Source organism: Lethenteron reissneri, chromosome 3 (genome assembly GCF_015708825.2).
Source record: "Lethenteron reissneri isolate LAM-NWPU_2019-01 chromosome 3, ASM1570882v1, whole genome shotgun sequence".
Lineage (NCBI taxonomy): Eukaryota > Metazoa > Chordata > Hyperoartia > Petromyzontiformes > Petromyzontidae > Lethenteron > Lethenteron reissneri.
This window is the reverse complement of record NC_083781.1, coordinates 2129702-2157442: the sequence shown is the minus strand read 5'-3', so window position 1 is coordinate 2157442 and position 27741 is coordinate 2129702. Positions and strand designations below refer to the sequence as shown.

General features: G+C 51.7%; 1 protein-coding gene across 2 annotated transcripts in view; it reads left to right on the top strand.

The window, feature by feature from the left end:
* The window catches only part of LOC133345080 (BAI1-associated protein 3-like), a 58111-nt gene that overhangs the window by 29313 nt on the left and 1057 nt on the right, over positions 1-27741 (top strand). For both annotated transcript variants that reach the window (XM_061555544.1, XM_061555537.1), the window contains 22 exons: positions 891-979; positions 2313-2421; positions 3633-3757; positions 5768-5852; positions 6676-6729; positions 8188-8279; positions 9100-9151; positions 10789-10913; positions 11635-11764; positions 11966-12109; positions 12609-12713; positions 13351-13560; positions 14774-14824; positions 15185-15316; positions 16097-16176; positions 16318-16426; positions 19431-19502; positions 20422-20502; positions 23630-23744; positions 24550-24676; positions 25481-25665; positions 26747-26865. In XM_061555544.1, coding sequence (XP_061411528.1) covers positions 891-979; positions 2313-2421; positions 3633-3757; positions 5768-5852; positions 6676-6729; positions 8188-8279; positions 9100-9151; positions 10789-10913; positions 11635-11764; positions 11966-12109; positions 12609-12713; positions 13351-13560; positions 14774-14824; positions 15185-15316; positions 16097-16176; positions 16318-16426; positions 19431-19502; positions 20422-20502; positions 23630-23744; positions 24550-24676; positions 25481-25665; positions 26747-26865 — 2391 coding nt within the window. The remainder of the gene's footprint in view (positions 1-890; positions 980-2312; positions 2422-3632; positions 3758-5767; positions 5853-6675; positions 6730-8187; positions 8280-9099; positions 9152-10788; positions 10914-11634; positions 11765-11965; positions 12110-12608; positions 12714-13350; positions 13561-14773; positions 14825-15184; positions 15317-16096; positions 16177-16317; positions 16427-19430; positions 19503-20421; positions 20503-23629; positions 23745-24549; positions 24677-25480; positions 25666-26746; positions 26866-27741) is intronic.

Genomic DNA, 27741 nt, shown 5'->3' with positions numbered 1-27741 from the left:
ACACTACACTATTCCATACACCACACTACTATATACTACACTATACACTACACTATACACTACACCACACTACTATATACTACACTATACACTACACTATACACTACACTATACACTACACCACACTACTATATACTACACTATACACTACACTATACACTACACCACACTACTATATACTACACTATACACTACACTATACACTACACCACACTACTATACACTACACTATACACTACACCACATTACTATATACTACACTATACACTACACTATACACTACACCACACTACTATATACCACACTACACTATATATTACACCACTATACACCACAATACTCGTTACTACACAATACACTACACCACTATATACTACTCTACACTACATAATTTTCCACTACACTATACACTACACTATTTTCCACTACACTATACACTAGACTATACGCTACAATATACTGTTACAGCCTCATGTCGGTTCTCTGCTGTTGCCCCCTCGGTGTGGAACTCTCTAATCCCTTTGCACAGCCACAACATCAAATGCACTCTGACTTTCAAGAAACACCTACAACACCTAAAATACCTAAAACACCTAAAACACCTAAAGGCCTCATTGTTTGGCTCAGGGATTTCTATCAGCTCTGAGCTTGGCTCTGCTCCTCTGAGTTGTTGACTTGTGTGCAAAATTTGGCGCGCTATGAATGCCATCATTATTATTATTGTACCCCCTGCAAATATAACCGACTCGCACCGCGTCAACGGTTTGTCGCAAACCTTACCGGCCGCGACGCGGCGAGTGCCAAACGAATGGCGCCGTTGTTTCTCTTTCTGTTGCTGCTGGCGTCGTCACCGTCGCTGTCATCGTGCGCCGGCCGCGTGGCGCTTCCAGGCCGCCGTGCATCTCGGTGAAGCCAGCGCCCGCCTGCTGACCCAGCTCGCCCAGCAGGCCAACCTCTCCGCCCAGCAGCGCAACCTCGCGTGAGTTCGCCCTTCCAGCCCGCCGGGACGCACGCCCGTGGCGTCCCCCCCCACCACCTCCGGCGTACCGCTCGCCGCGGACGCGTTCTATCGGAAGAGGGCACAGCGGAGAAACCTCTCGAAATTTGGATGCGAATGGCGGGGGTGGGTGGGGGAAGAACCTCCGATTAGCACGGTTGGCTACGTACGGTGTGAAAGAAGATCAACATGTGTACGTACGTGGGGGGGAGGGGGGGGGGGTTGCAGCAAATGGTCCCCGGACCTCGCGGCTCGCCCGACACGCTTGGGGAGCCCCGTGTGGCTGGGCGCTGCGTGCGAAAAAGCGCGTGGAACGCCGAGGTAGTTGTACATTTCACCACGGTGGCGAGATGTTATCTCCCTCGCCTGCTATACAGGAGGTCGTGGGTTCGATCCCGATCCCGACGCCTGCTGTATACTTGGAGTTTGCGTGTCTCTCTCCCCGTGGTCGCGTGGATTTTTCTCCAGGTCCTCCGGTTTTATCCTCCACATTTAGGATCAACATGCGTTTGGAGTATGCTTTACATTTCCACGTGATAAGCCGTTTCGTTGAGCTTTCATTTGTGGCCAGGCCGCTTCTGAAAAAGAAGCTAATAGCTCAGTGGACCTAACCAGGTAAAATAAAAGAAAATAGTTTAAAACTATTGAGCTTCAGAAAGTGTTCTTTGTGTCATGCATGGGTATAAAGACGTTTTGATCTTTAATGTTGGAGTGGGAGAGACGTAAGGGATTATGAAATAACCCTGCCTTTTAACTTAACTGGCTCCGACTTAGAAAGGTTTCACCGTAATTCCCAGTAGATTTATGCGCCGGATCTCGTCAACAAAATACTTGCGTGTCGTACACCCTTCCTCCGCCCGACATGGCCCATGAATAAAGTTGTCACGCGATGAGCAATCGTGCCGATTATATTGCTGCTTCAGCAACACCACAGCGGTGCGCTGAAGAGCGATTGTCAAATGTTGTGCGGTGATGATGTCCAGTGGGGGGTGGGAGATTGGCCCAGTGGCTGCGTGCGAGACATTTGGAGATGGTAGGGAGCTGCATTTGTCTCTGTGTTGGCCGGAGACATCGTGAGACCGTGCCTATCGCCGCGGTCTTCACGGTGTGATTACTTCCTGCCAAATGTATCTTCCTGTTGACAACGTGACCCTGAGCTCGCAAAAACAGTTCCAGACGAGCATTCTGAACTGATGCGCTACGCCTGATCGCGCATTTGAAATCTATTTATATTTATGATAAACACACAATGAAAACGTTATGTGTGTTTTTTCAATATTTGAAGCACACTGTGCATTGCGCTTGTGGCAGGCAGTGCGTGGACGGTGTACAGCAGGCACACCCAGAGGAAGGAGCTGGATTACCTCCTCAAGCTGCTGCGAGACATAAATGGAAACTGGGAGAAGGGCGCTGTGCAAGACCTGGTAACGTTGGCAGCTTTTCGCATTTTGTTTACCTTTATTTTACTTTGCACTACTATAACGTTATTGTTCTGTTTGTCGTTGTAACATTCTTACCCTCCCATACTGGACATCTGTGAAAAAGTGCTTAATAGCTTATCGTATTCCTGCAGTACAAAAACATATTCTGATCTGATATTTGTTAAATAATGAACTCGCCTGGGGCCTGTGGCCAGAGCAGCCACTCGCCGACGCAACGCGGCCAGCTCGTCACGCGCTGCTTTCCGTCGCACGAGAACGAGGACGTTCTGTTCCCGAAGAAGCTTACCGGCACGCGGCACGACCCCCGAACTCGCGTCGGAGAGGAGCGTTGCCCGCCTGCCCACTCTCCCGCCGCAGCAGTCCCACGGGGTTGAAGGGTGACGCTGAGGGTTTCCTGGGGCAGTGTGGTCCCAACTAGGTGGCAACTACTGGGTTCCAGGCATCCGGTTCGGAGCCGACACCCCCCCCCCCCCCGTCCCCGGTGAACCTGCGCTGGCCGCGTCACCGCACGAGGTTTGTGCGCGGGTAACGGCAGCGGTAGCCGGGATCACGGCGGGCCGTGAATCATAGCTGGGCATCAATCGGAGGAGCCGGTACTGCGCGCCGCTCGCTCGGCGAGATGGCACAGAGCGGATTGGTCCAGACGCTTGTGGACGAGGGAGGCGTGGTTTGTAAAAAATCCAGTGTAGCTCACGTAATTGTCAATACAAACAGACTCGGCATCAGAATCTTTATTTATCTTGGAGAAAGTCGGTGAGCTATATGAAGCTCTTTTGGTAGGAGTGCAAAATAAAGAGAAGGTAAGCAAGTCAAAATATTATGGCAGTCATCTCAGTCAACCTATGGCACCTGGGTCTGTTCCATGACCTCTTGTCAGCGAGTATTCGACACTTAACATGGCTTGAAAGTGCACCTGGCCTGGCACAGGCGCTGTGGTGACGTCACCGCCGCTTAGTGGCGAATGGCGCCTGTTGTTGTTGTTGTGCAAAATATAGGAAAGGTTAACAAATCAGTAAAAAATATATACAAATAAACTATTTTATTTTACCAGGTAAAGCCCACTGAGCTATTGGCTTCTTTTTCAGAAGCGACTTGGCCACAAATAACAGCCTAACGAGAAGTGGCTTATCATCGCGTGGACATTTACAGCAGCCAAACACCCTGGGAATGCACACGCTGTTTCCCTGCTGCAGGAGGGCGATCTGCAGCGGAGCTTCCGAGATTTCACCGCCGTCGCCACGGCGAAGCTCAGAGACTTGGAGAAGAGCTTCCCGCTCTCGCAACCAGAGTCGCTGGCTCACCTGAAGACTCTCCTGGAGTAAGCCACCGTCTACCCCGGGAGAGGCGAGCGACGCCCGAACCGCGTGGGATGGCCGCGTGGTGGCGGTGGCGGTGACGACGCGTGCTTTCTTTCAAGACGGTGGTCGCGAGAGAGAACGTTGATGATGTTACTGTATGCTGGTGCTCGCTGGGCCCGTGTGCTTAATGGTGGGGAAGATACATAAGATGAGGGTGCCACGGTGGCTAGGAGATGTTAACTACCTCGCCTGGTATACAGGAGGTCGTGAGTTTGACCCCGACCCTGACGCCTGTTGTATATTTGGGGTTTGCGTGTTCTCCTTGTGTGTATTTTTCTCCGAGTTCTCCGATTTTTCCCCTTCACATTTATTATCAACTTGCATTTAGAGTATTTGGCTGCTATACATATCCACACGATGAGCCACTTCGTTGAGCTATCATTTGTCCTCAGGTCGCTGCTGAAAAAGAGCTGCATAGCTCAGTCGGCTTTACCTGTAAAAAAAAAAAATCCTTAATAGTAGTTTAATTTAAGTAGTTAAACATCGCCATGGCAACTTGTCAGATGGGTTAGATGGATGGCCTGGCAGGTAAGATGCCTCTGTGCAGTGCAAAGAGGCCCCCTTCGAATTGCCCCGACTCACAGAGGCGGTAGAAACTATGCAGTCGCACGTTGTTATGCACCTCCAATTAGCACGATTGGCTACGTATGGTGCGAAAGAAGTTTAACATATGTACGTTACGTGGAAAACTGGCCAGTTTCACTGCAAGTCCAAGCAACAGGCGGAACGTGTAGGCGTGCGCACAGCAAGTCCGAGACCAGCAGCCGTACCTGGCGTTCGTGACCCTAGACATTTCGTAGCGGTAAAGCAACGTGGCGTGTATGTATGTGGATTCCGCTTTACAAGAATCGTCACGGCAGCATAACCTTGCTATCCCAAGGTGATGGTTGTTGTCCGGATGATGGTGGGGAGGCTGCCAGTAATGGGAGGCGCTGGAAAGTAGAGGTGGCAGAACCGAATACTAAAATATCTAACGGTGTAGGCTTTGATGACCGGCTATTATTATTCACAATGGATTGTTAGGTCACATCATGTGGGTGAAATGTGTCGTATACCCTTCTCCATCCGACGCAGCCAATTGATAAAGTTGCCACGTGATAAACACATTTTTCCTAGAGGATATTTTCACAATGCTGACAACGTGCCTGATGATGCTGGTTGTGGCGACCAGCGAAACGTCCGCACTCAATTGTTATATGTTGTGGTGCACATCTCTCTCCCACAACAACAACAGCACTACCAGTGGTGCTGCTAAAGCAGTAATAAATTGGAACGTTGTTTACCTGACAAATTAAAAATGTTCTAACATTTTTTGTTTCAGTTCAGTTATATTCATTGGCCGTGTTGGGTGGTTGAGGATGTACGACGCACTTTGTGCTCGTGTGATCTGACCTACAAATCAATCGTGATATAAAACATCGCAGTCGTCAGAAAACATCGCCGCGTTGTACCGGGATAGAGTGCTTGCCAAAATCATTTGTTGAAATCAGTGGTTCGTAACCTGGGGTGCACGCACCCCCTGGTGGTGCGAGACGCCCTTTCTGGGGGTGCGAGACATGGCCGGATTTTTTAAAAAGGCAAATCATCAAAACACAAATTAAGCACAGGCACGTAAGTACAACTAATTTGTTTCATCATTCCTATGTATTTATTAACATTGTAATTTTTTTAAACAATTGAGAACCAAAGGGGTGCAAGGCTGCAGTAAAGGTTTAAATACTGTGGCGATCGCCTCCATGGCGTCCCTCACACGACAATTTTCTCTTCTACGCATGCCGCTTAGAACAGTTTAACACGTAGGCTTTCGTGACGAATGTTATTCATAATATAGGGGTTTTTTTGGGGTTAGATCGCGTAAATATTATTTATTACGGCCGCGTAGAACGATGGCACGTGGTGACGAGCACCGAAACGATTGCCAGCGCCGCCGGTGCCGCTGTCTTCCCCCCCCCCCCCGCCGTGCGCTGCAGGTGCCTGGGCGAGGCGTTCACGTGCAGGGGCAACATGGACGGCACTGCACCCGCCGCGGGCCTGGCCATCCAGCAGGCCCTGGCGGTGAGCCTCTTGCCGATCCGCCGAGTTCGGCGTCGCACGCGGTTCAATGCCGTGGTTCATATTTATCCAGTTTAATTCCGCAATTCACATCTGTCCGTGCGTGCGCGTGTGTCATGCTGCTATTAATAATAATCTATCGCCTCGAGTTTCCTGCCTGCTGCTGGCTGGGCTTCTTCACTCAATCCCAACAGTAACTCTCCCGTTGTTAGCGGCTCACAGAGAAGACTTAGAATGACTGAGAGTGGCGAGGAACCACAAACGAGCGGGGGAGGCAACCAATTGGTGAGCTGGTGCCAACCTTTGCCCGAGTTCTGCGATCCTCTACACAATAAAGAAGTTGTCAGCCGATAAATGAGCGTGGGTGGCAACCGGAGTACTTGGAGAAAACGCACGCATGCGAGGGGGCAACGGTGTACAATGTCGATGGAACAGATGGAGATTAGTCCACAACTTGCTGGTACTGCCTTACGGTGAGCCAGGGTATGGCACCTTGGACGCCCAGGGAAAGTCGAGTCTCACGTCGTTCGTTGCGATCCACCAACCCTCCGCAGTGCAGGGTTACGGGCCACGTCACAGCCACCGCCGCCCAAAGTGTAAATTGTGCACAGTTCTTGGCCCTCAAAGTAACAGCCGCCAGCAGCCGCCACCGCCACAACCAACTTCTACGCCACTTCGATCTCCACCACAGTGCGACCACAACAACAACAACCACTGCAGCTTCACAAACACCATCGCGTCGTCGTCGTACGTCTAGTGGCGGCGCTTTATGTTTGGCCGGTTATATTGGCTGTGTGCGAGATGGTGAATTGTAATATTTTCTCAGGAAGGAGCCGAATGCTGGTACAATGAGAAGAGGGCGCCGATAAGCTCCGAGAAGGTAAAGCGCGCTGTGCCCTTCAATGTGGGGAAACGCGGACGGACGCATGATGCTGCTGGCGCTCGTAAATTCACGCCATTGCGATCCTCGGCCACCACACGCTGCTGCACCTGCGGCGACGAGCACGGTTGGCTATGTACGGTGCCAAAGAAGTTCGACGCCGTACTGTACGTCTGCAAAGGCAAAGCTGCAGGCCGTTCCACCGCGTGACAGTGGTGTGACACCGAAAAGGTTTTTACGTTGAACTTTGTGCTCAGGGATATGTGGAGAAGCACAGGATCTGTTGGCTGTAGGAAAATCTCACTTTCCATAGCAGGAGTCGTACGTAGTGGTAGTAGTAAGCCTTGCGGTCACTCGGGTGTAACCTGCCACTTCTCCAAATTCAACGCTGTAGTGCCTCTCGCTGTCAACAACACGGGACGTGACGCAGAGTGATCCGCACGAGAGTGTGGCTTGTATGTATGTACCGCACGTTGAACTTCTTCCGCACTGTACGTAGCGAACCGTGCGAATCGTGTGTGTGTGTCACCAGAAGCTGAGTGACCAATAATTGGTGAAAACATTGCCGCGTACCGCTGCCATTTATATTTGTCATTCCTGTTGCTCCGTGCCCCCTGTACGCACCGGTCCTGTCCTGCTGTAATGTGCGCTGATGCCCATTTCATTGAGGGCGATACTGAGCATGTACATTGAAGATTGATTTGGCATCACTTTCCGCGGTTGTGCGGCTCAGCTGTCCGGTGCATGTCTGGTTGTGCCGCGGGTTTCTCCAACACACGCGCGATGCCCGACGTTTTGCTACCTGGCCACGGCCGACATCGGTGATGCGTAACTTTTGAACCCATTCCGGGACCCCCCCCAACCCCCCTCTTCACCGACCCTGCGCTGTGTGGCGTGGCCAAATACCCTCCAATAACCCGCATGATGATTGTGATTTGAAATACACAAGGTCCATTATTGGGGGGGAGGGGGGGGGGAAATAACATTTGCATTTGAGTGATTGGGGCGCCATGGTGGCGAGATGTAGACTACCTCTCCTGTTATACAGCAGGTCGTGGGTGCGATCCTGACCCTGATGCCTGCTGTGTATTTGGAGTTTGCGTGTCTCTCTCCCCGTGGTCACGTGGATTTTTCTCACGGTCCTCCAGTTTTTCCCTCCACATTTAAAATCACACGTCGAGACCATTTGGCTGCTGATATAAATTTCCACGTGATCAGCCACTTTGTTGTTGAGCTATCATTTGTTATTGGCAGGTCACTTCTGGAAAAGAGCTACATAGCTCAGGGGGCTTTACCTGGTAAAATAAAAGTTTATTTTTATTTGAATTCCACTTCTAAGCTGATCGGTAAGCAGCAGTCGCCCTGAACTCTGCCTGGCACCGATCGCACTTCACACTCCGATGTAGCAGTGCAATAGCCCCCGTTGCTGTTGTTGATGTTGTTTTTGTTGTTGTTTAGTCCACGCAAGAACACCTGGACAGTCTCGTGGGCCTGTGCGAGGAAATGAACAACCACCTACAAAGCAGTCCCTACAGCAAACTCTTCACCGAGTGAGAGCCTCTACTGCTCACTAATGCTCACAGTCATCATCTCTCTTTCTATATATGCATATACATCTCTTTACACACAGACACACACAAGGTGATGCATGTATAGACACCCCACTAAAATCATCATCATCGTTAGACCTTGCCAATCCACTGCTGGATGAAGGCCTCCGCAAGCCGACACCTCTCGTGATCCTGCGATGTAACAATCCACCCCTTAAAAAACAATAATAGCAGTGAGGAGTTGCAGAGAGAATGAGGCGTTCGATTTGGAAGCCTCCACTTCACATCCCATCAATCGCAACGCGTCCGCTCAATATTCTTGCTGCCACGCTTCTCTCTGTAAGGCGATTGGCGATTCACAGATGGAAACTCTTGGGGGGGAGAAGGAAGACGCCAACGGCTCGCGATGGAGGATTATAAAAGTTAGTGTCGGAGTTGTACGCGGAACTCGACGGTGGAATACATTTGTGAAGCCCGGGAATTGGACGTTCGTTCAGATGATGATGATGAGGAATGAGTGGAAGAAGCGCAATGACCCTAGTAAACAACTGCAGCACAAAACCGTCAGAAGCCACACAAATAAACTCCGCAAACCATTTACATTACTCGTGCTACAATCGTGACATTCATCATTACAAACTATCCAAAACTGCGAAGCGAGTGAACGGATTGACGCCGTGGCACGGTAGGCGTTTCCGCACCGGTACATCTTCACGAAGGTTAAGAGGCGAAGTGCGTGACGAGTGCGCAGTGCCGCCGGTAGCCGCCGGCGGACGGCCGACCGCTCGGCTGACCCCCACTGTGCTGTGTTCTTCGGCAGCGTGGCGAGCGTGAACATCAACGCCACCCGCTATCAAGTGCTGGAGAAGCTGGTAAGCTCTCCACGGCCGTCGACTCTGTGCCCCTGATCAAGTCTAGACTCCGAGACATTCCGCTTTTCCCCTCCTCTACCTGCGACTGTCCAACTCTCACCGCCTCTCTCTTTCTCTCTACAGATATAAAGTGCGCACTGTTTCTGTACGGCGTCATCTTGAATTCGCTTCGCATTTCTCTGTCACTGTTTTGGCTGTTGTTTTTGTACTGCCTTTCCCAAATTTTGCATTTGATGTATTTATGCAATTTGAACTTATATACTTTATTTGTTTTATTTATTTAAGGGGTGCCACCGGTGGCGTGATGTTATATTGCTTGCCTGGATGCAGGAGGTTGGTGGTTTGGTCACGACCCTGACTCCTGCTGTATATTTGGAGTTTGTATCTTCTCCCAGTGGTCCCCTGGTTTTCCCCTCCACATTTAGAGTGTTTCGCCACTATACATTTCCACGTGAGTTATCATTTGTGGCCAGGTCGCTTCTGAAAAAGAAGCTAATAGCTCAGTCAGCCTTACTTGGTAAAATTAGAAATAGTTTAGTTTAATTAGTTGTTTTGTGATCTGTTTACCTCTCCTACACGTTGCGCTCCGATCGTGTGTTTGTATTGTTTGTTGTTGTTACGTTCTTACCCCATGCCCCCACTGGACATCTGTGAAAAAAATCTTTATAGCTCATCAGATTCTTCCTGCATTATAAATATTCGAATTCTAATTCTGAAAGCCCCTGTAGCCTGCACCCCCATTGTTCTTCTCCTCCTCAGTCTGATTCTGAAAGCCCCTGTAGCCTGCACCCCCATTGTTCTTCTCCTCCTCAGTCTGATTCTGAAAGCCCCTGTAGCCTGCACCCCCATTGTTCTTCTCCTACTCAGTCTGATTCTGAAAGCCCCTGTAGCCTGCACCCCCATTGTTCTTCTCCTCCTCAGTCTGATTCTGAATGCCCCTGTAGCCTGCACCCCCATTGTTCTTCTCCTCCTCAGTCTGATTCTGAAAGCCCCTGTAGCCTCCACCCCCATTGTTCTTCTCCTCCTCAGTCTGATTCTGAAAGCCCCTGTAGCCTGCACCCCCATTGTTCTTCTCCTCCTCAGTCTGATATTGAATGCCCCTGTAGCCTGCACCCCCATTGTTCTTCTCCTCCTCAGTCTGATTCTGAATGCCCCTGTAGCCTGCATCCCCATTGTTCTAACCCTCCTCAGTCTGATTCTGAAAGCCTCTGCAGCCTGCACCCCCATTGTTTTTCCCCTCCTTAATCCCCCGGTGTTTGGGTGGCCATTGGGCTGGGGGGGTGGGGGGCATCGCCATGCCCAGCAGCGACCTCTCTCCATGCCTCTCTTTCCCGTCGTTTGCGCCCCTCAACCGAGACGGCTTCCAATCCCCCCCCCCACCCCCGCTCCTGCGCGTTTGACGTCCAGCCGCATCGCCCTCCTCCTCCCCTCCATCGCCTGGGCCCTTTGCAAGCCGGTCTCACTGATCGTCGTCCTTGCCACGTGCGGCAGTTTCCTGCACACGACACCGAACAGCCTCGATTGTCCGTGTCTCTCCCCCTTCCACCCGCCACATTGCAGGGGGAATGTTGTGCTCACCATTACTACCACCATCACCCCCCCACCTACTCCCTCTCTCTCTCTCTCATCCTCGCCAGGTGGCAGCCGACGTCTCGTCGGCCATGAGGAGCTTCTCTGAACTGGACGTCTTCGTGGCGGACATCATCCACAGGCTGTACACGGCCGTGCAGGGCCTGCATCAGCTTGGCACCCAGCTGCTCGAGTGCGTGAGGGGGGATGTGGCCCAACCGGAACTCCCAATCACAATGTTTTTTATTTGTCCTGGAAAAATCCAAAGAGCTGTGAAGCTCTTTCCCGGATGTCAGCCTGCGTGCTGAGGGCAGCGTTACCTTCAATTGTTTTTATTTGTCATGTCGGGCACAAGGTGCCAGTTTATCGTCAGAATGGTGCCTGTACGTTCGTGGCCGTTCAGATTGTTTTTGTTTTGTAATCGACATTCAATTATAATTCATCATTTTCATTTAGAAGGCGCAATTCATTCAGGGATCTCGGTGCAACCATGCACAAAGTTAGGACATATAAATACTACAAAGTCCAGAGTCCACTGGTTCATACTTGGGAAATGTAGGCCTGCAGGAAAAACAGGTGTGAGTCTTCAGATAAGGCCTAAACAGAGCGATTGAGCTCATCTTGCCTAGCCACTGGTGGGGAGGACATTCTATCGTCGGTCTTGTTAGTGGGTCCACGCAGTCGACCGGCAGTTGGCGTGTAGTGGGGTAAAGCATGGGGAGGGGAAGGGTGCTCCCACGTGATACCTGGAACGTGGTGCTGGCCACCCCCACCCGCATCGTGTGCTTGTGCCGGCCTTCATATGTGCTGCTTGCTAACAGCACTTGCCCCAAAAGTCTATAAAGGCTATATGGGGTGGGGATGATCTTTGTCTCTTTTTTTTCTTCCCCCTCCCCCCACCCCCGCGACCTCAGTCGAAAGGCCCTGGAGGCGACGTTGCTGTCGTCGTTCCACGAGTGGTTCCACTCGGCCATCCACGACTGGCTGCTCGTGTGCTTCCGGAAGTCTCGCAAGGTCACCTCGCTCGCCGTGGAGAAGGACTCGGTGAGCTCCGCAACTGTCGCCTCGGCAACATCGCAGACCCCCCACCCACCATCACCGCTGCCCCCACCGGCGCCCTCACCACCGCCTCCATCACCCCCACCGCTGCCCCCACCACCCATCAGCACTCGATGATGATGGCGACGATGACGATGATGACGGCGATGATGGTGATGATGGTCTTGTTCACATGGACCCACTTAGCTGAAGACAGAAAGCTCATCGGTGGACTACAGCAGCTCGGCGTTCGACACGGTGTCCTGGTTCACGAACATGCGCAAGTTCTGGCTGCGACTCGCCTGGCCTGACTCTAAAGGATCCATCGGTTTAGCGATGAGGATCATCAAGGTGCGTGCGTTACCGCGAGGCCTGCACGATGGATGGCGTATTGTGGTATTGCGGCCCGTTGCCACGTGTTAATCATGATAAAACGAAATATGATATAATTCAGGTTGATTGATAATCCAGCACTCACTGATTCAACCCAGCCACTCACCCACCCAACCACTCCCCACACTGCATGTCACAAGCACCCACCCACTCAACCACCCACCCACAACCACCCACCCACCCACTCAACCACCCACCCACTCACTCAACCACCCACCCACTCAACCACACTGCAGGCCAGATTGCTTCTCTTTCTGCTGTTTCCCTCGCTTTGGAATTCCCTCTGCCACCACCGTCATCATCACCTTTTCCCCAAGTTCGTTCAACCTCGCGCAATTCAAGAACGTGTCAACTCTCATCACACCTGCGGTGGTGCCGTCTCCCGTGTCTGTATATATTTATGTATTTGTATCTTTGAAGGGTGGTCGTCGTTATTGTTGTGGGGGGGTGGTTGCAGGATATTTTCGGGACGGCGCAGTACTACGTGGAGATGATGGAGACGAAGCTCAAGCAGCAAGTGTGTCCACCGAGCAATGGGGGCCAGTTCCTGCTCTCCGTGGAGGTCAGCGAGCATTGCCGTGCCGCCCCCACCGCCGCCATCCGAGCGCCTCGCCAATTCATTCCTGAGCCCGACTCTTTTGGAGTCTGCGAGTCTCTCTCCCCGTGGTCGCGTGGATTTTTCTCCGGGTCCTCCTGTTTTCCCCTCCACATTTAAAATCAACATCATACGTTTAGAGTATCTGGCTGCTGCTGCTGCTGTAAATGTCCACGTTATAAGCGACTTCATTGCGTTATCAATGTAGCTCAGTGGGTCTTATCTGCTAAAATTAAAATAAAACGTTTAGTTGTATCTGCTTATGATGCTCCTGCCACTGCTGTTGGTAACCACGCACCTCCGATTAGCATGGTTGGCTCCGTACAGTGCGAAAGAAGTTAAACATACTGTACATGATGCTGCCGCCACTGCTGTTGAGAACCATGATGATGCTGCATTTGCTGCTGCTGCCATTGCTGCTGGTGATGCTCCCGCTGATGATGCTGCCGCCACTGTTGCCGCTGATGATGATGCTTCCGCTGATGATGTTGCTGCTGATCTGGCTCCCGCTGATGATGCTGCTGCTGTTGGTGCTGTCGCTGCCGCTGCTGCCGCTGCTGCTGGACAGTGATGCGCTGACAGCGGCGGGCTCCTCTCCCCGCAGGTGTGCACGGCGCTGAACAGCGTGCAGCACGTGCGGGCGGTGCTGCACGCAATCCCCGAGCAGTGGGAGCTCGACCCCACGCAGTGGGTGGACGGCGCCAGCGGCGAGGAGGAGGAGGAGGAGCGCTGCTCGCTGGGCAAGCGGCTGCAGGGTTACCACGACGACATCCGGGAGGTCGCGGACAATCTCTTCGACTGGGTCACGGAACTGGTGCGCGCACGTGTGTGTGCGTGTGTGCGCGTGTGCGCGTGTGCGCGCGTGCGCGCGTGCGCGCGTGCGCGCGTGCGTGCTCGTGTGTGCGTGTGTGCGTGTGTGCGTGTGCGCGTGTGCGCGTGTGCGCGTGTGCGCTCGTGTGTGCGTGTGCGCGTGTGCGCGTGTGCGCGTGTGTGCTCGTGTGGGGAGCGGCAGTGCAGCGGTTAGCGCGCTGCGCTACGAACCCGGCGACCCCAGTTCGATACCCGCTCACGGCCAACACCAGTGATGATTAGCTGAACCGATCATGGGCCTACCCTAGGTAGACTCGGCCTCAAAGGAGTATGTGGTGCGTTGTGTAAACATCGCCACTGGGGAGACAAAGGCGGCCGGGCGTGGTGTTCGCCACCCACCCCCCCGTGTACTGTCCCGGCCTTCATAGGTCATAGGTGCTCGCTAACAGCACTTGCCCCAACAGTTTGTTCGTGCTATACGGGGGGGGGGGGGGGTGGGGGGGTCTTTGTGTGTGTGTGCGTGAACACGACGTCCCCGCGGCACCATGGCTTAGGGTTAGCCGCGTCCATCCACGAGCCCGGCACATCTCACCCAGTACACTAAACTATAATCTAGTTCTATTTTACCAGGTAAGGCCCACTGAGCTACATTCATTTTTTTCAGAAGCGACCTGGCGACAAACGATAGTTCATTGAAGTGGCTCTTCCATGCCCGGCACACCGCATCCAGTATACCTCCTGGTTGTGGCTGTGACGGCTCATCATTTGTCACCTACTCAAGTCTTCTAACAGCGACCCCAGAAGAAATCATTTGAGTGAGAAATTAGGCCCTGCCTGACACTGCGTGCATGTTAAACTAATGCTAAAACCGCATTTAGAGTGGGATTTAAACGTGCTGTTTAAACGACTGGAAGTCTTTGATTTCCGCAGTAGAAGCCCCATCTAGTTTGAATGGAGATTTCATCAGAGGATTCCCATTAGTCTCCACTCAAATGGTCCAGGCCGTCTTGGCGATTGCGCGGGTGGTCACGAGGTGGCGAGCGAACCCTGCTCAAGATCCGATTGCAGTGACTGGAGGTTGTTGTTCACCTGGGAATCGCCCGTTGAATCATCGCGATTCCTGCAGGATGCATCGCCCGTGGCAGAGAGGACATCGATGTGTCAATAAAAACTGACGGTTTAATTTACAGTATCTTGATCTTTTGCCCACTGTACAGATCCTGTCCGACTTGAAGAAAAGCCTCAATGACGGCTGTGATTTGGAAGCGGTGAGTACGTGCATGCATTCGGGGTGTGGTGGTGGTGGTCATGATAGTGGTGGTGATGATGGTGAAAGTGGTGGTGATTGTCACGGTGGTGGTAGTGGTGATAATGATGGTGAAAATGGTGGTGGGTCATGGTGACAATGGAGAAAGGTAGTGGTGACTACGGTCATGGTGGTGGTGGTGATTACGATGACGATGTTTCACCACCGCAGACCGCCGGTGTAATCTCTCGGTATCGTAGATGAGACTCCACATCGCCTGCGGACCTCCGCGTCGATGTAACGAGATGGCGCGGGTTCCCTGGATGCCACCGGTTGACGTAACAGACTCTTAAAGCGACACGATGCCCGCTGCGTGTGACAGGTCGCGATGGGGGTCGGCGCCGCCGGATCCGCCGGATCTGCCGGGGTCAGCGCAGCGAAGCGAGCGGAGGGGAAGCGCGACGAGTGGAGCGCCGCCCGGACCCCCCCGCCGCCCCAGTCGCCCACCAGAGAGGTAGCGGCCACTGCCCCCAATTCTCCAACCCCCACGCATCCAAAGGCAAAGACAAAGATCCCCCCCCCTGTTTTGGGGCAAGTGCCGTTAGGTTAGCGTGCAGCGCCGATGGAAGACCAGCATAGCACACAAAGGGGGAAGGGGGTGGCCAACGCCACGCCCGGCCGCCTTTGTCTCCACAGTTGGCGATGTTCACGCATCGTGCACCATGGACTCATTTGAGGTTGAGTCGACCTAGGAGAGGCACGTGACCGATTTCAGATAACCGTCAATGGCGTTCGCCGTGAGCTGGAATCGAACTCGGGTCGCCGGGTTCGTAGCGCAGTGCTCGAAGTATTGCGTCACGCTATGCTGTCCCTTATGCACACACGAAGCCCTTTGTATGTACGTGTGTTGAACTTCTTTCGCACCGTACGTAGCCATCCTTGCTAATCTGTTAGCTACGGACGGTGGATGAGGAACTCCCCCCCCCCCCCTCCCCCGTGAGTCTAGGACCGGTTCAGATATCACTCGTCACTGATGTTCGCCGTGGCTGGGGATCGAACCCAGGTCGGTGGGTAGCACAGTGCTCAAACAAACTGTGCTTGGGCACTCCCCTAGTTGGAAGAGATATCGAAAAGACAAGTCGAAACGAGCTACGGGGCTCCTCAATGTGAAAGCTCAGAGCGAGTGCTGTCATCTCTTGAGAATGGGTTGGGGATGTGCTAACACGCAGACTGTGTGTGCCTGTGTGTGTGCGTGTGTGTGTCGGTGTGTGTGTGCACGCACCTCCTCTGTCAGGCTGCCATGCCACTGCTGGACAAACTCGATATTAACCTGAAAATCTTGCACGAAAACGTTTCCAAAGAGACCTTCCAAAGGTACTTCTCGTTCGTCTTGTCCGTGGTTCTCATAGTCAAGACGGCGATTGAATGCGCGCAAAAAAAGTATAACTCAAATGGTATTCGTTTCTCTTGTGATAAGCTCGGCTCGTGTGGCGGTTTTCTTTCCCGTCGATGCAGCATCCTGGCCTCCCTTTGGCACAACATTGTGGACATGTTCAGCAAGGGCTTGCATGAAAACGTGGAGCACACGAAGGAATATTACAAAAAAATCCACAATGTCCTTGAGGTGAGTCTCCATTAAGTCCTGCTTTTTTATAAACCTTTCACCGTTCCGAGACGTCTGCAAGTGGCAGGGTGTGGGTGTCCCGTTCACCGTTGAACCTGGGAACGCACGAGTGGCGCGGCGTTAATTTTATTTAGAGAAGCGTAACGCTGTTGCTTTTAAAGACGTCGTACTGTACTCACCGCAGAGAACCGCAGCGACACGACCAAACTCTGTGAGAGCTGGCGCCAAACTGTGCCACACGCCCTCCCGCATGGCCTTTTACTATTGAATCAGAAGAAAAACTAATGACGTACACATACGTACACGTACGTCATCAGAACGGGAAAGGGTTAATTGACGCTCGTGGCAGGGGAGCACAGTCGCTTCGAACACGACTCGGCTGTTCATGCCAGTGTCTCATGTCACGCTTTCTGTTCAGTCACTTCACTTGCAAAGGTAAAATGCCATGCAGCACCGGTTGTAAAGTTAGATGTAATGCGAACTTTAACGACCACGCCGGTTTAACATGAATAAACCTGTGCTTGGTTAAAAATACATAAAAAAATACTCTTGTGCCACGTCAAAGAGAGCCGGTGCGAAACTGTGCCAAACGACCTCCTGCGTGGCCTGCTACTGATGACGTACCCGCACGTCATCAGGAATGGGAAAGGGTTACTCTGACGTTAAATGAACATGTATAGCAAAAGACATTTGACAAAATAATGTACTTTTATAATTGCTGCCCAGTCTATGGTTGGATTGCACAGCAAATGCGGTCGTATTTCGGAGCAGCGTAGAGACGACCGTCAATGCGGAAACACCCCCGAGGGCATTGACACCAGCGCGCGCGTGATGTCTCCTTGATGGATTTCTCCAGTCTCGCCGGACGACTGGCACTTGTTCACCGCTCGTCGTCAGAGATTTGGCCTCGTCAGCATCGCCGCCTTATTCAGGGCTTCATGATGGAGTGTTCAAAATGAAGTGAAAACCCTTTCTTTATTATTATTCTTAAAGCATTGTTTTTTGTGTAGCTGTCGGTAGATGGGCGGAGACCATTAACTTGCATCACTTGGGACCTCTTTGGTGGCAGGTCACTGACACGCTGGCACCTTGAGCCACCCCACAGTTGTACACAATCCAGTGCCTCCGTGCTTCCCCTTGTTTGTCCTGAGCCCCACGATGGAAAAATTCCACATTTCTATGGCTGGGACCACAGCCTCAGTAGGGGGCGGCTTCACACAGATGTTGTAAATTTGTTGTCGCACTGAAAATATGATGAGCTGAGCCGATCCTCGCCAGGATGTTGTTCCGTTTGCTTGGGGAGCCTCGCTGCTCTACCAACTGAGCTCGTCTCATGGCCTCGTTATGTGAACAGAGTGAAGTCATCATTAGACTTCCTTTGCCAGTACCAAAGTATAATAATAGGGGGTTTCTCCTTTTTTCTGGCAACAAAACTGAAACCTTTTTACAAGGAATCATGTGTGTATTAACCACAATACTTGTGGTCAAAATGCAAACAAAAAACACACTGATAATAAATGTATTGTCCTTGAAACTGATTGTAGATGCTTACCCCGAGCCCTCATTACTTTGATAGTGCATTGTGTTTGAGCCGTACGCCTTTTGGCGTCCTCTGGTCGAGCACCAATTGAGACGAAATTCAAAAGAAAGCCGTCTCTGGTGTGGACCAATCAGTGTCAAGGACAATGCATTTATTATCAGAGTGTTTTTGTTCGCATTTTGACCACAAGTATTGTGGTTAATGCACACATGATTCCTTGTAAAAAGGTTTCAGTTTTGTTTGCCAGAAAAAATGGGAAAAACCCTATTATTAGAGTGAAGTTAAATTGTGATTTAAGTCACTATGAGAAAGCAGGGGAAAGTTCGTTGTATATATTATATAGGACCGTGTCATCAAGGTCCTATATACAGGAGTGCTGATGATACTGGGTCTCACACTGTGAACTGAAACCGAGTCTAAAACTGTGGGCTGGGTCACAAAATTGATGTTAATCCATTGATCGTGAAAAATATATTCGTTTTACACAGCTGCTGAGCACATTGCCAAAGTCACGCCACCAGCAACAAATAGCTCTATCGCAGTGGTAATCGAGTTTCCAGATTTATTTTCATTCAACAAGGAACTTGGGGGGAAAAAGATGATGGGAGGGAAATCCAAAGTGGAGCAGTGTGTAGGAAGCAGCAGAAAGAGCAGAGAAGTGACCTGCAGTGTGTGGTAAGTGAGGCCGTGTGGGGGATAGGTGGCACAGTAGGGGGTCAGCTGATGCATCTGCCAGTCATCTTGGTCCCGTGACCTTCCGTCAGCGAACCTTCAGCACTTCACGTGGCCTCAAAGTGGACCTGGTCTGGCACAGGCGCCGTGGTGACGTAACCGTCACTTGGCGGGTGTTCAGGGACGTGCGGTCAGGAAAATTGCGGTGACGAAAAGTAAAAAAAAGAATAATTAAATAAATATTAAGATTTTTCCACTTATCTGTGTTATTGATGACCTTTCTGCACGATTCCAATAATTTTTATAGTCAAAATCGCCAAATTTGCGGAGCTCCGCTGCAAATACAGGAAGAGACGAGAGGTGAGGCAGCGATGAGCTCAGCCTCTTCTCTGATTGCGCAACCCTTCAGCGAGGCCACGCCCCCCTCCATGAGGCCACGCCCCCTTCAGTGTGTGAATCTGGCTCTGACACGAGCCAGTGCCTCCCCAGCCATTGACCTCACCGCACGTCACTTGGCGGGTGTTGGCATTGGGTGAGTGAGCGAGTTTGTTGTTGTGACCTGCAGTGGTGGGGTGGTTGAGATGAAACCGCGAGTCTGCGAGACCGAGCCCTCGACGTGGGTGGAGGTATCAATGAGCAAAGGTCACGGCAGCAGTAATTACGGTACTAGCAATAGGAGAGATAAGGAGGCGACCGGCCGCCGGTAAGTGAGTGGCTGGAGTGAGTTCGCGAGTTGCTGGATCACCAGTCAAGCCCAACGACTGCTTTACAATCTGTCCGCGTTTCCCGCAGGCTTTGAAGCAGATGGTGATTGCGGACGGTCACGGGCTGCCAGCGGACTTGGTTCACAGCAAGGAATGCAGAGTAACTCATCGCCATCTCACGCGGCTGCCCCCCACCTACAGATGTTGATGATGTTGATGATGCTGCATCACACAGACTTGGGCAGCAACAGATATCGTGCCCCTCCTATTCGCCGCGGCTTCTCAGATGGCTTTACATCCCATCTCAACACATTTAAATGCCCCCCCCCCCCATAGTGGCGGCAGTCCTTGTGTGGCGCAAGGTGACTTCAGCGCGTGGCCTGCAGCAAATGGAGACAGTCCACGAGTAGAGAGCGGTGATTTCCTGCTCTGTTATCATCCCAATTGAGCGATTCGCGGTGGAAATTTCGAATTTGGCAAAAAATGTGGACCTTGACGCCAGTACGCAAATGGCCTCCATTCTGGGGATGCCGTCAGGGGATCTGTAATGTATACTGCGAAGCTGACGGCGAATGGTATCCATGTGGTCATTACACCGGTAGTAATCATTATAATTGCACCCTGCAGTAATAGCCAGGGTGGCCGCTAGATTCGAACCGCGAACATCTGCAACGGGGCCCATTCTTTTAATAATGTTTTGACCGTTCGCTCAATTTCCGTTTTCAGATTTTTTTTTTTGTCTCACTATTACGCCGTGCGGCCTTAAAAGAAAAAAAATATATAATAGTCGACGGTTCGGGCAATGACCCTTCTGTATAGCAACATAAACGAAGAGGCCAGAGATGCAGAGTGGATAATAGAGTTGGAGACTGTCCTTCACACCTTGAGGGCCTGATGAAAATTGTATTTGATATTTTCTGAATACCAAATTTTAAACCGACATACGAATATTTACCTAAGAGCAGCTCTTGAGTGACAAACCAAGTATCACGAATAAAACTCGTGCTTAAAATATTTGATCATCTGCTTTGCTGTACGTCGGAGATCTAGAGACTTTGCGACGTTTTATGCGTGTCTAGGATTTGGAGAGAAAACTGAATGTGCTTCGGTGCGACACCAAACAGCTGATCTGTCTCTATCTCCAAGAGATGGGAAACAAGGTGAGGATTTGCTTTGCATGTGGTTCCTCGTGGCTACCTATGGACGCATAACGTCCGTGTCTGTGCACATAAACTGCATGAACGCGGAAAACGACAACCGCCATTCGCCACTAAGTGGCGGTGACGTCACAACGGCACCTGTGCCAGGCGATGTGCACGTTAAGGCTACGTGAAGTGTCGAACGCCTGCTGGCAGGACAAGCAACAGACCCAGGTGCCATGTGTTGGCTGACTGAGATGACTCGCCGAATGCACCACCTGTGCCCCCGACTATGCCAACAAAACAAATACAAAGACCCCCCCCCCCGTCCGTGTAGCCTTAACATACTTTTGGAGCAAGTGCTGTTAGCGAGCACCTATGAAGGCTGGCACGGTACACGAGGGGGTGGGTGGCCAGCACCGCACTCAGCCGCCTTTGTTTCCCTAGTGGCGATATTTACGCATCACACCAGGTACTCAATTGAGGTTGAGTCGACCTATGCCAACAACAAAGACAAAGAACCCCTGTATAACCTTAACAGACTGTAAGGGCAAGTGCTGTTAGCTCGTAGCACCCATGAAGGCCGGAATGGTACACGAGAGGGTGGGTGGCCAGCACCACGCCTGACCGCCTTTGTCTCCCCAGTGGTGATATTTACACACCGCACCAGCTACTCATTTTAAGCCGAGTCGACCTAGGGGAGGCCCGGGACCGGTTTAGATAATCGTCAGTGGTGTTGGCAATGAGCGGAATTTTGAACCCGGGTCGCCGGGTTTATAGCGAAGTGCGCTAACCGCTACACTACCGCTCCCCTACCACTCCCACACGATGCTTATTTATATGCCAACAACACACACGGCGCGTACCCAATAATCGCGTGCATATATTCCATGCTGATGCCTAAACGGTTAAATGTTCTTGTATACGGATTGACTTACACAGTATTGTCCACCCATCGCTCAATAATTATCACTTTAGGCATTGTGGAGAATGTCGTAAGCAGGCGTCTCCTTCCTATAGCTCTCTCCACTTAAACAGAAAACCGATATATGAAGGATACATTGCTTGCTTAATCATACAAAATACAAAGATCCCAGAATAGTCTTAACAGACTGTATGGGCAAGTGCTGTTAGCGTGCACCTATGAAGGCCGGCACGGCACACGAAGGGGTGGGAGGCCAGCACCACGCCAAGCCGCCTTTTTTTCCCCAGTGGCGATGTTTACACACCGCACCACGTACCCATTTGAGGCTGAGTCAACCTAGGGGAGGCCCAGCACCGGTTCAAATAACCGTCACTGGTGTTGGCCGTGAGCGAGAGTCAAACTCGGGTCGTTGGGTTTGCAGTGCAGTGCGCTCATCGCTACACTACCGCACCCATACGATGCTTAGTTATACACACGCACGTATACTGAATTCACAGACATGTATACACAGTGAATAACATTGACACTCGGCTGCAATGAAAGGGGCTGTGCTGTGGGCAGGCAAAATTTATCCATGAAAATAACCGCCGATTATCAGGGTGCGAAGGAAGTTCAACCTATATACAGTAGTCCCTCGGTTAACAGTGACATCGGTTGATGCTTTTCGGTTAACATTTCACCTCCCATAGGACTCCCCATGGTTTTGACTAACGTTCAATTGTTGACTAACGGTACGTTCACGTTATGCACGCGGGCGCCAATTTCGGCCAATCCGAGCACTCGTAAGTGGGGCCGAGCCTTGGCCTCAGCCAATCAGCGACGCCCCATTTATGAGCGTTTAGACCTCGACTGGCTTTGTTTACATTATTCGTTTTCTATTCATATGAATCCTTTAGTATGTTCTTATGATGTTTATTTATGAATATTGAGTGTTTAAATGTTATAAACCATATTTTAAGGGTCAAAAAGGTCAACTTCCAATCGTCTTGGAACGGAGCAATCGTTAGATTAACAGTTATTTCGGTTAACAGTAGCGTTCATGGAACGGATAAAAAAATATTAACCGGGGGACATTTGTTAAAGTAATTGCAGGAAAATGCGGATAATCGGTAGCATTTCTCACGAAACCCCTATTAATTTTCGATTTAAAGCTTTCGTGACTGCAGGGATTCATCTTCTTGGTTCTTTCGGTAAAGTCACGTAGAAGAATCTTCACCTGAAGACTGCTGCTTGCGTTGTAGCCGAAACGTCGTGAGAATTATTTTATTTTATTATGTTTTATTTTTATTATTTTATTACTTCCCTTCTACGTGACTTTACCGAAAGAACCAAGAAGATGAACCCCTATTAACCTTTGACAACTCGCAGTAAATATGAAGTGGGTCGCTGCAGCAGCAGCCTATCCTACCCATCACTGCACAGTGTCGTCTCTCCGTAACGAATGCGATGATTTTCGGACGGTCCGACCGCACGTTCGCATTTCAGCCAAGCTTGAACTAAATTACACGGAGGAGCACATTTTACAAATCGAGCGTTTTCAAAGTCATCGGCGATCAGGCTGATACCGTAAGCTCGCAACCGAAACGTTGTTTATTCACCGTCGTCTGCGCCCATTCTATACTCTGACCGCGGCAGTGCTGACTCGGCGCTTTAAAACATCGCTAGATTATAAACCCCCGAAGTCACCTGACAGTCCTGCAAAAGCTAAACCGACGTGTGACAAAGTATGTACGTTGAACTTCTTTCGCACCCTGCGTAGCCAACCGTGCTAATCGGAGGTGCAGGGGCAGGACTACAAACTAAACACAAAAATCAGTTCTAAAGAAATGAGTTTTCAATTTAGATTCAAAAGTGAATAGCTCCAGTGGCTTCCTAATCTCGGAACGAAGAGCGTTTCAGATGGCCGCAGAAGCGCATCTGAAAGTGCGCGATGCAGTGACCGTCTTTGTTCGACGACGAGCCAAAAGCCGCCGCTGTGAGGATGACCGGAGTTCGTGTGATGGTTTATGAGATCAGCAAGGTATTGTGGTTCATTTGTGGCAAACACTGTGTTATTAGTACAACATTACAATGTAATGCAGCTCAGCAAGCACTAGATGGACACGGTCGGATCTTGCAGTATCCATCACGACACGTGCCTAATCATTTAAATCCAGAGCGTCTAAATGCGTGGATGGCGATGACCATCAGGGTCAAGATTGTTGTTTTGTTTTTTTGCTACAGGCGCCAGAAGCGGCAAGCCAGCAAGCGACCATCACGGTGCAGTGCTCCTACAGTCGGCGAAGCCTCGTGGTCAGCATCCTCAACGTGAAGAACCTCTCGCCGCCCGAGAAAGCCAGTGAGGGCCGCTCGCGCTCGCCCCCACGGCACCAACGGCGCTCCTGCGCCGTTCGCCGGTCACTGACGGTGGCGTCGCCGCGGCGCTTGCGCCGGGCTAGGTGCACTCCGAGGCTCTCGCGCGAAGCGTCAGAACGCTCGCTGGCAGGAGGTCACGCGGGACAGACCCGGGTGGCATGGGTTGAATCGACCTGAGATCGATGGCAGATGGCGCCGCCTGTGCTCCCGACTGTGCCAAATTGCAGACGCGCACACAGACACACACATACCACAATGTGGATTTATATAGAGCGTCTAAATGCAACCACATCTCAAGATGCGGTACAGAACAGCGGGACATGGGATTGTTTGGAAAATGAGGCAGAGAGGGGAGGAGGCATAGGCCGAGGTGAATAGGAGGAAGCACCTGAGACGAGAACAAGACGGCTGGAGGAAAGTCGTCCCCAGCAGAGGAGGAGGAGTGACCTCCCACTGAGGTTTGACTGGGGGTGGGGGGGGGCTTCAATAGAAGGCTGTAGTTTTGTTTTGTGAGAGAGCGGAGTGTGTGGAGGGCAACACAGTGAGGTTGGACCAGCCCACGTGTTGCTGACTGCTGGCCTCACAAACCTGCCGCCCCCCCCCCCCCCGGCACCCCCATGGCTCCTGCCCCCCTATCCCTGAATGCGCCACCGAGCCCAGCTCTGGTTTGTGATTTGGCTGCCACCCCGGGGTGGAGTGAACAAAGACGGCTCGTTGGCTTTGCGCCGCGGGGACGCGCCCTGACGTTGCCTCCGCTCTCCTCCCATACCGTCCTGTCCGTCCCGCAGGTGCCCCGGAGATGATCTACATCCAGGCGAGGATGTGCCCGCCGCACGTTTTTTTGAGTACTTCGAAAATGAAGACCTCGTCCTTCAAGCAGGACACCTCGCTCATCATCGACGAGACGATCAGATTGTGAGTGCCGGCATGCGAGAGAATGGGCATTTACATCCGGCGCCTAAACCTGAGCGCCCTCTACCTATGGAGAGCCCAGTCCGTGCCGAGCTGCGGACCGACCGCTCGGCACGCTGTTCCCCGGGGTGTAAGGAACCTCGGCTACATCCAGGTCTGGTGGCCGCGTTACGTTTGGGATCCGGTTTAAAGCTCAGCTGTCCAGCTAATGGGCGCCCACAGTGGGGAGATGTCAACTACTTCGCCTGGTATACAGGAGGTCGCGGGTTCGATCCCGACCGTGAAGCCTGCTGTATGTTTGTAGTTAGCGTGTCTCTCTCCCCGTGGTCGTGTGTATTTTCCTCCAGGTCCTCCGGTTTTACCTCCACATTCAAAATCAACATGTGTTTTAGAGTATTTGACTGCTCTTCATTTCCACGAAGATAAGCCACTTCATTTGGTTATCGCTTGTGGCCAGGTCGCTTCGGAAGAAGAGCTATCTAGCGCAGTGGGCCTTACCTGGTAAAATAAAAATACTTTAATTTTAATTCAGTTTAATTAATTAATCACTCCGCCAATTATCGCTTCGACTAGTCCACTAAGTCGCACGCCCCACCCCCTCAGAAAAAAATAGCCTCACCTCTGTTCCCACGTGCGGCGCTGGACGGGAGGTCGGCGTCGTCATCGGCGTCGTCCTCGCTGCCCACGTCCTCCCCGGCAGGCAGGACGTGGGCAGCGACAACTCAGGGAGCGCTTTCATCCAGCAGCGAGTAGATGGCGCCCGATGGCAGCGACGGTTAACGCGCGCGTGCGCTTTGGCGCTTGCAGCGAGGTGGACGAGGAGCAGGCGAGGAACGGCAGCTCGTGCCTGCTGCTGCGCGTCAAGAACAAGAGCACGCTGCTCACCGACGTGCTGGGCGAGGCCGTGCTGCTGATGAGCACGGTGCCGGGAGTATGCGCCGACGGGAGGCCCCAGGGACAGCGCAGCCTCCTGCTGTGGCCGCATAACTACGGTGAGCTCGCCCGGGGTCGTGGGGGCGGTTTCCGATCTCGAGATAGACACGAGTCTGCTGCCCGTCACCCTTTGAATCTAGGACGGGTCCTGTCGCTGCCTCGTGGCGAGCGGCGTCTTCTTCACCGGCCTCCGAGCCGCGGACGGGAGCCCGGGAGAGCCACGCTAGACGGCCAACCAGGACTGGTGATCGCCGTTTGCGAAATGCAGGGGTTGAGCCGCCCGCTGCGCGATTGTCCGACGTTTTGCTCCACGTGCCGAGAGCATCTTCGGGAAGTGAATTGAGCAGCCCGCTTTTGATTTGTACTGGACGCAGCGCGGCCACCGTCGTTAGTGAAGACTTTACTGGCTGGCCAATAAAGGACTGTCTTTACATCTTAATTAAAAAGAAATGAAATTTAAGTTTACGTAAAATATCAGAAAACAAACCAATAAATGAGTACATAATTATCTAATGGCAGCTGTAAATATATATTCTTGGTTCTTTCGGTAAAGTAACGTAGATAGAAAAAGAAAAATAATAAAAGAAAATTTTAATTAAAAATACATTTAAAATAATAAAAGCAAAAAAACACTCACTCTGGAACCCTTATAAGGAGTTACATTTGGAGGCTTGCCCCCTGTTTTCTCTCCGCCTGATGAAGACCGTTTGTGTTGCGATCTAAACGTCATGAGTTTTTGCTTTCATTATATTCAATTTTTATTTTATTTTTTTGTTTTCTATCTACGTGACATTACCGAAAGAACCAAGAATATGAATTCCTGCAGTCACGAAAATTTGAAGGCGAAATTTGGCAGCTGTGAAGTATTACATTTTTTAAAAAACGTATTCAAAGTTGGGATGGAGCAGTGGCGCCGCAGTTAGCGCACTGCGCTACCGACCGTGGCGAGTGATATCTATACGTTCTCCAGTAAATACATCTCGCCAATATTCAGGGTCTCTGAGGTTGAGTGGGGGTGGGGGGGGCGGTTACCCCCATTGCCCCTTCTCTTTGGATCCACCACTACAGGCCTCTAGTGCAGTGCCTGCTTCGTGTAACGAGCCTCCCCACCCCGTCTCCCCCCCCCCCCTCCCCCGGCAGACAGCGACATCCTGGCCGTGCTGGACAAGCGCATGGCCGAGGAGGAGTCGCGCGACTTCCTGCAGGCGCTGGGCCGGCTCGAGAGCCCGGCCCGCAGCTCCGTGCGGCGGATCACGCAGGTAGGCGTTCGCCGTCGAGCATCCAACGAGCCCCTTCCACAACCTCGATCGGCGTCTCGGTTTCACGGTTACCCGTTTGGCCTCGTCACCTCGGGGCGCTCGCGCCGAATTCATTTGCGGCCAGGCGGCGTCCGGGAACCCCAAAATAAGAACCTTGGTCTTTGTCCGACAAAACGGAACCGACAGCACAGTGGAAGCCGAGGGCTGCTGCTGCTGCTGTTAAGACCCCGAAGCACCACTTCGCCTTGAAGTTGAGTGAATGCAAGGGAATGGGTTAACGATTGCTTTATTGCACACACGACAGGCTGCGTGAGGACGAGGGCTTTACCTGTGCAGCCAAATTACCAAACTCTTACCTGAGTCTTACCTGGGTTTTGAAATCGAAACTGGAAGGAAGGGAAAAAAATAGAACGAGAATCACATTGATAACTCAATGGACATTTATGAAACTTCGTACTCGAAATGTAAATGTTGTGGGTTCACTCTCTAATTGGCATGTTTTGTTTACGTGACAAACCTTACTTATGGGCGATGTTGGGTGGTGGCGGGTTTAACGACATTTATATTTACTCAATCTAACCCAAAAAAACCTCTTATGGATGAGATAAACCAAGTCCGGGTTCGGAATGATTCACGAATTAAATGGGAGCGACGATGGGTGCCGCGCGTCTTGATTTCAAGAAAGGTGAGAGCGAGCGAGAGAGAGAGAGAGCCCTGCATTCACGGAGGGTCACTCGGAGAGTGTCGAACCTGTGGGCATCTGCGGGAAATGAGAATCGTCGGATTCCATAACCGCGCACAATTAAAACAAAGAGCGAGCGCGTGGCGGCACGTACAACTTGGCGAGCGCCGTTCCTCGTTTGACATCGCTGCTGT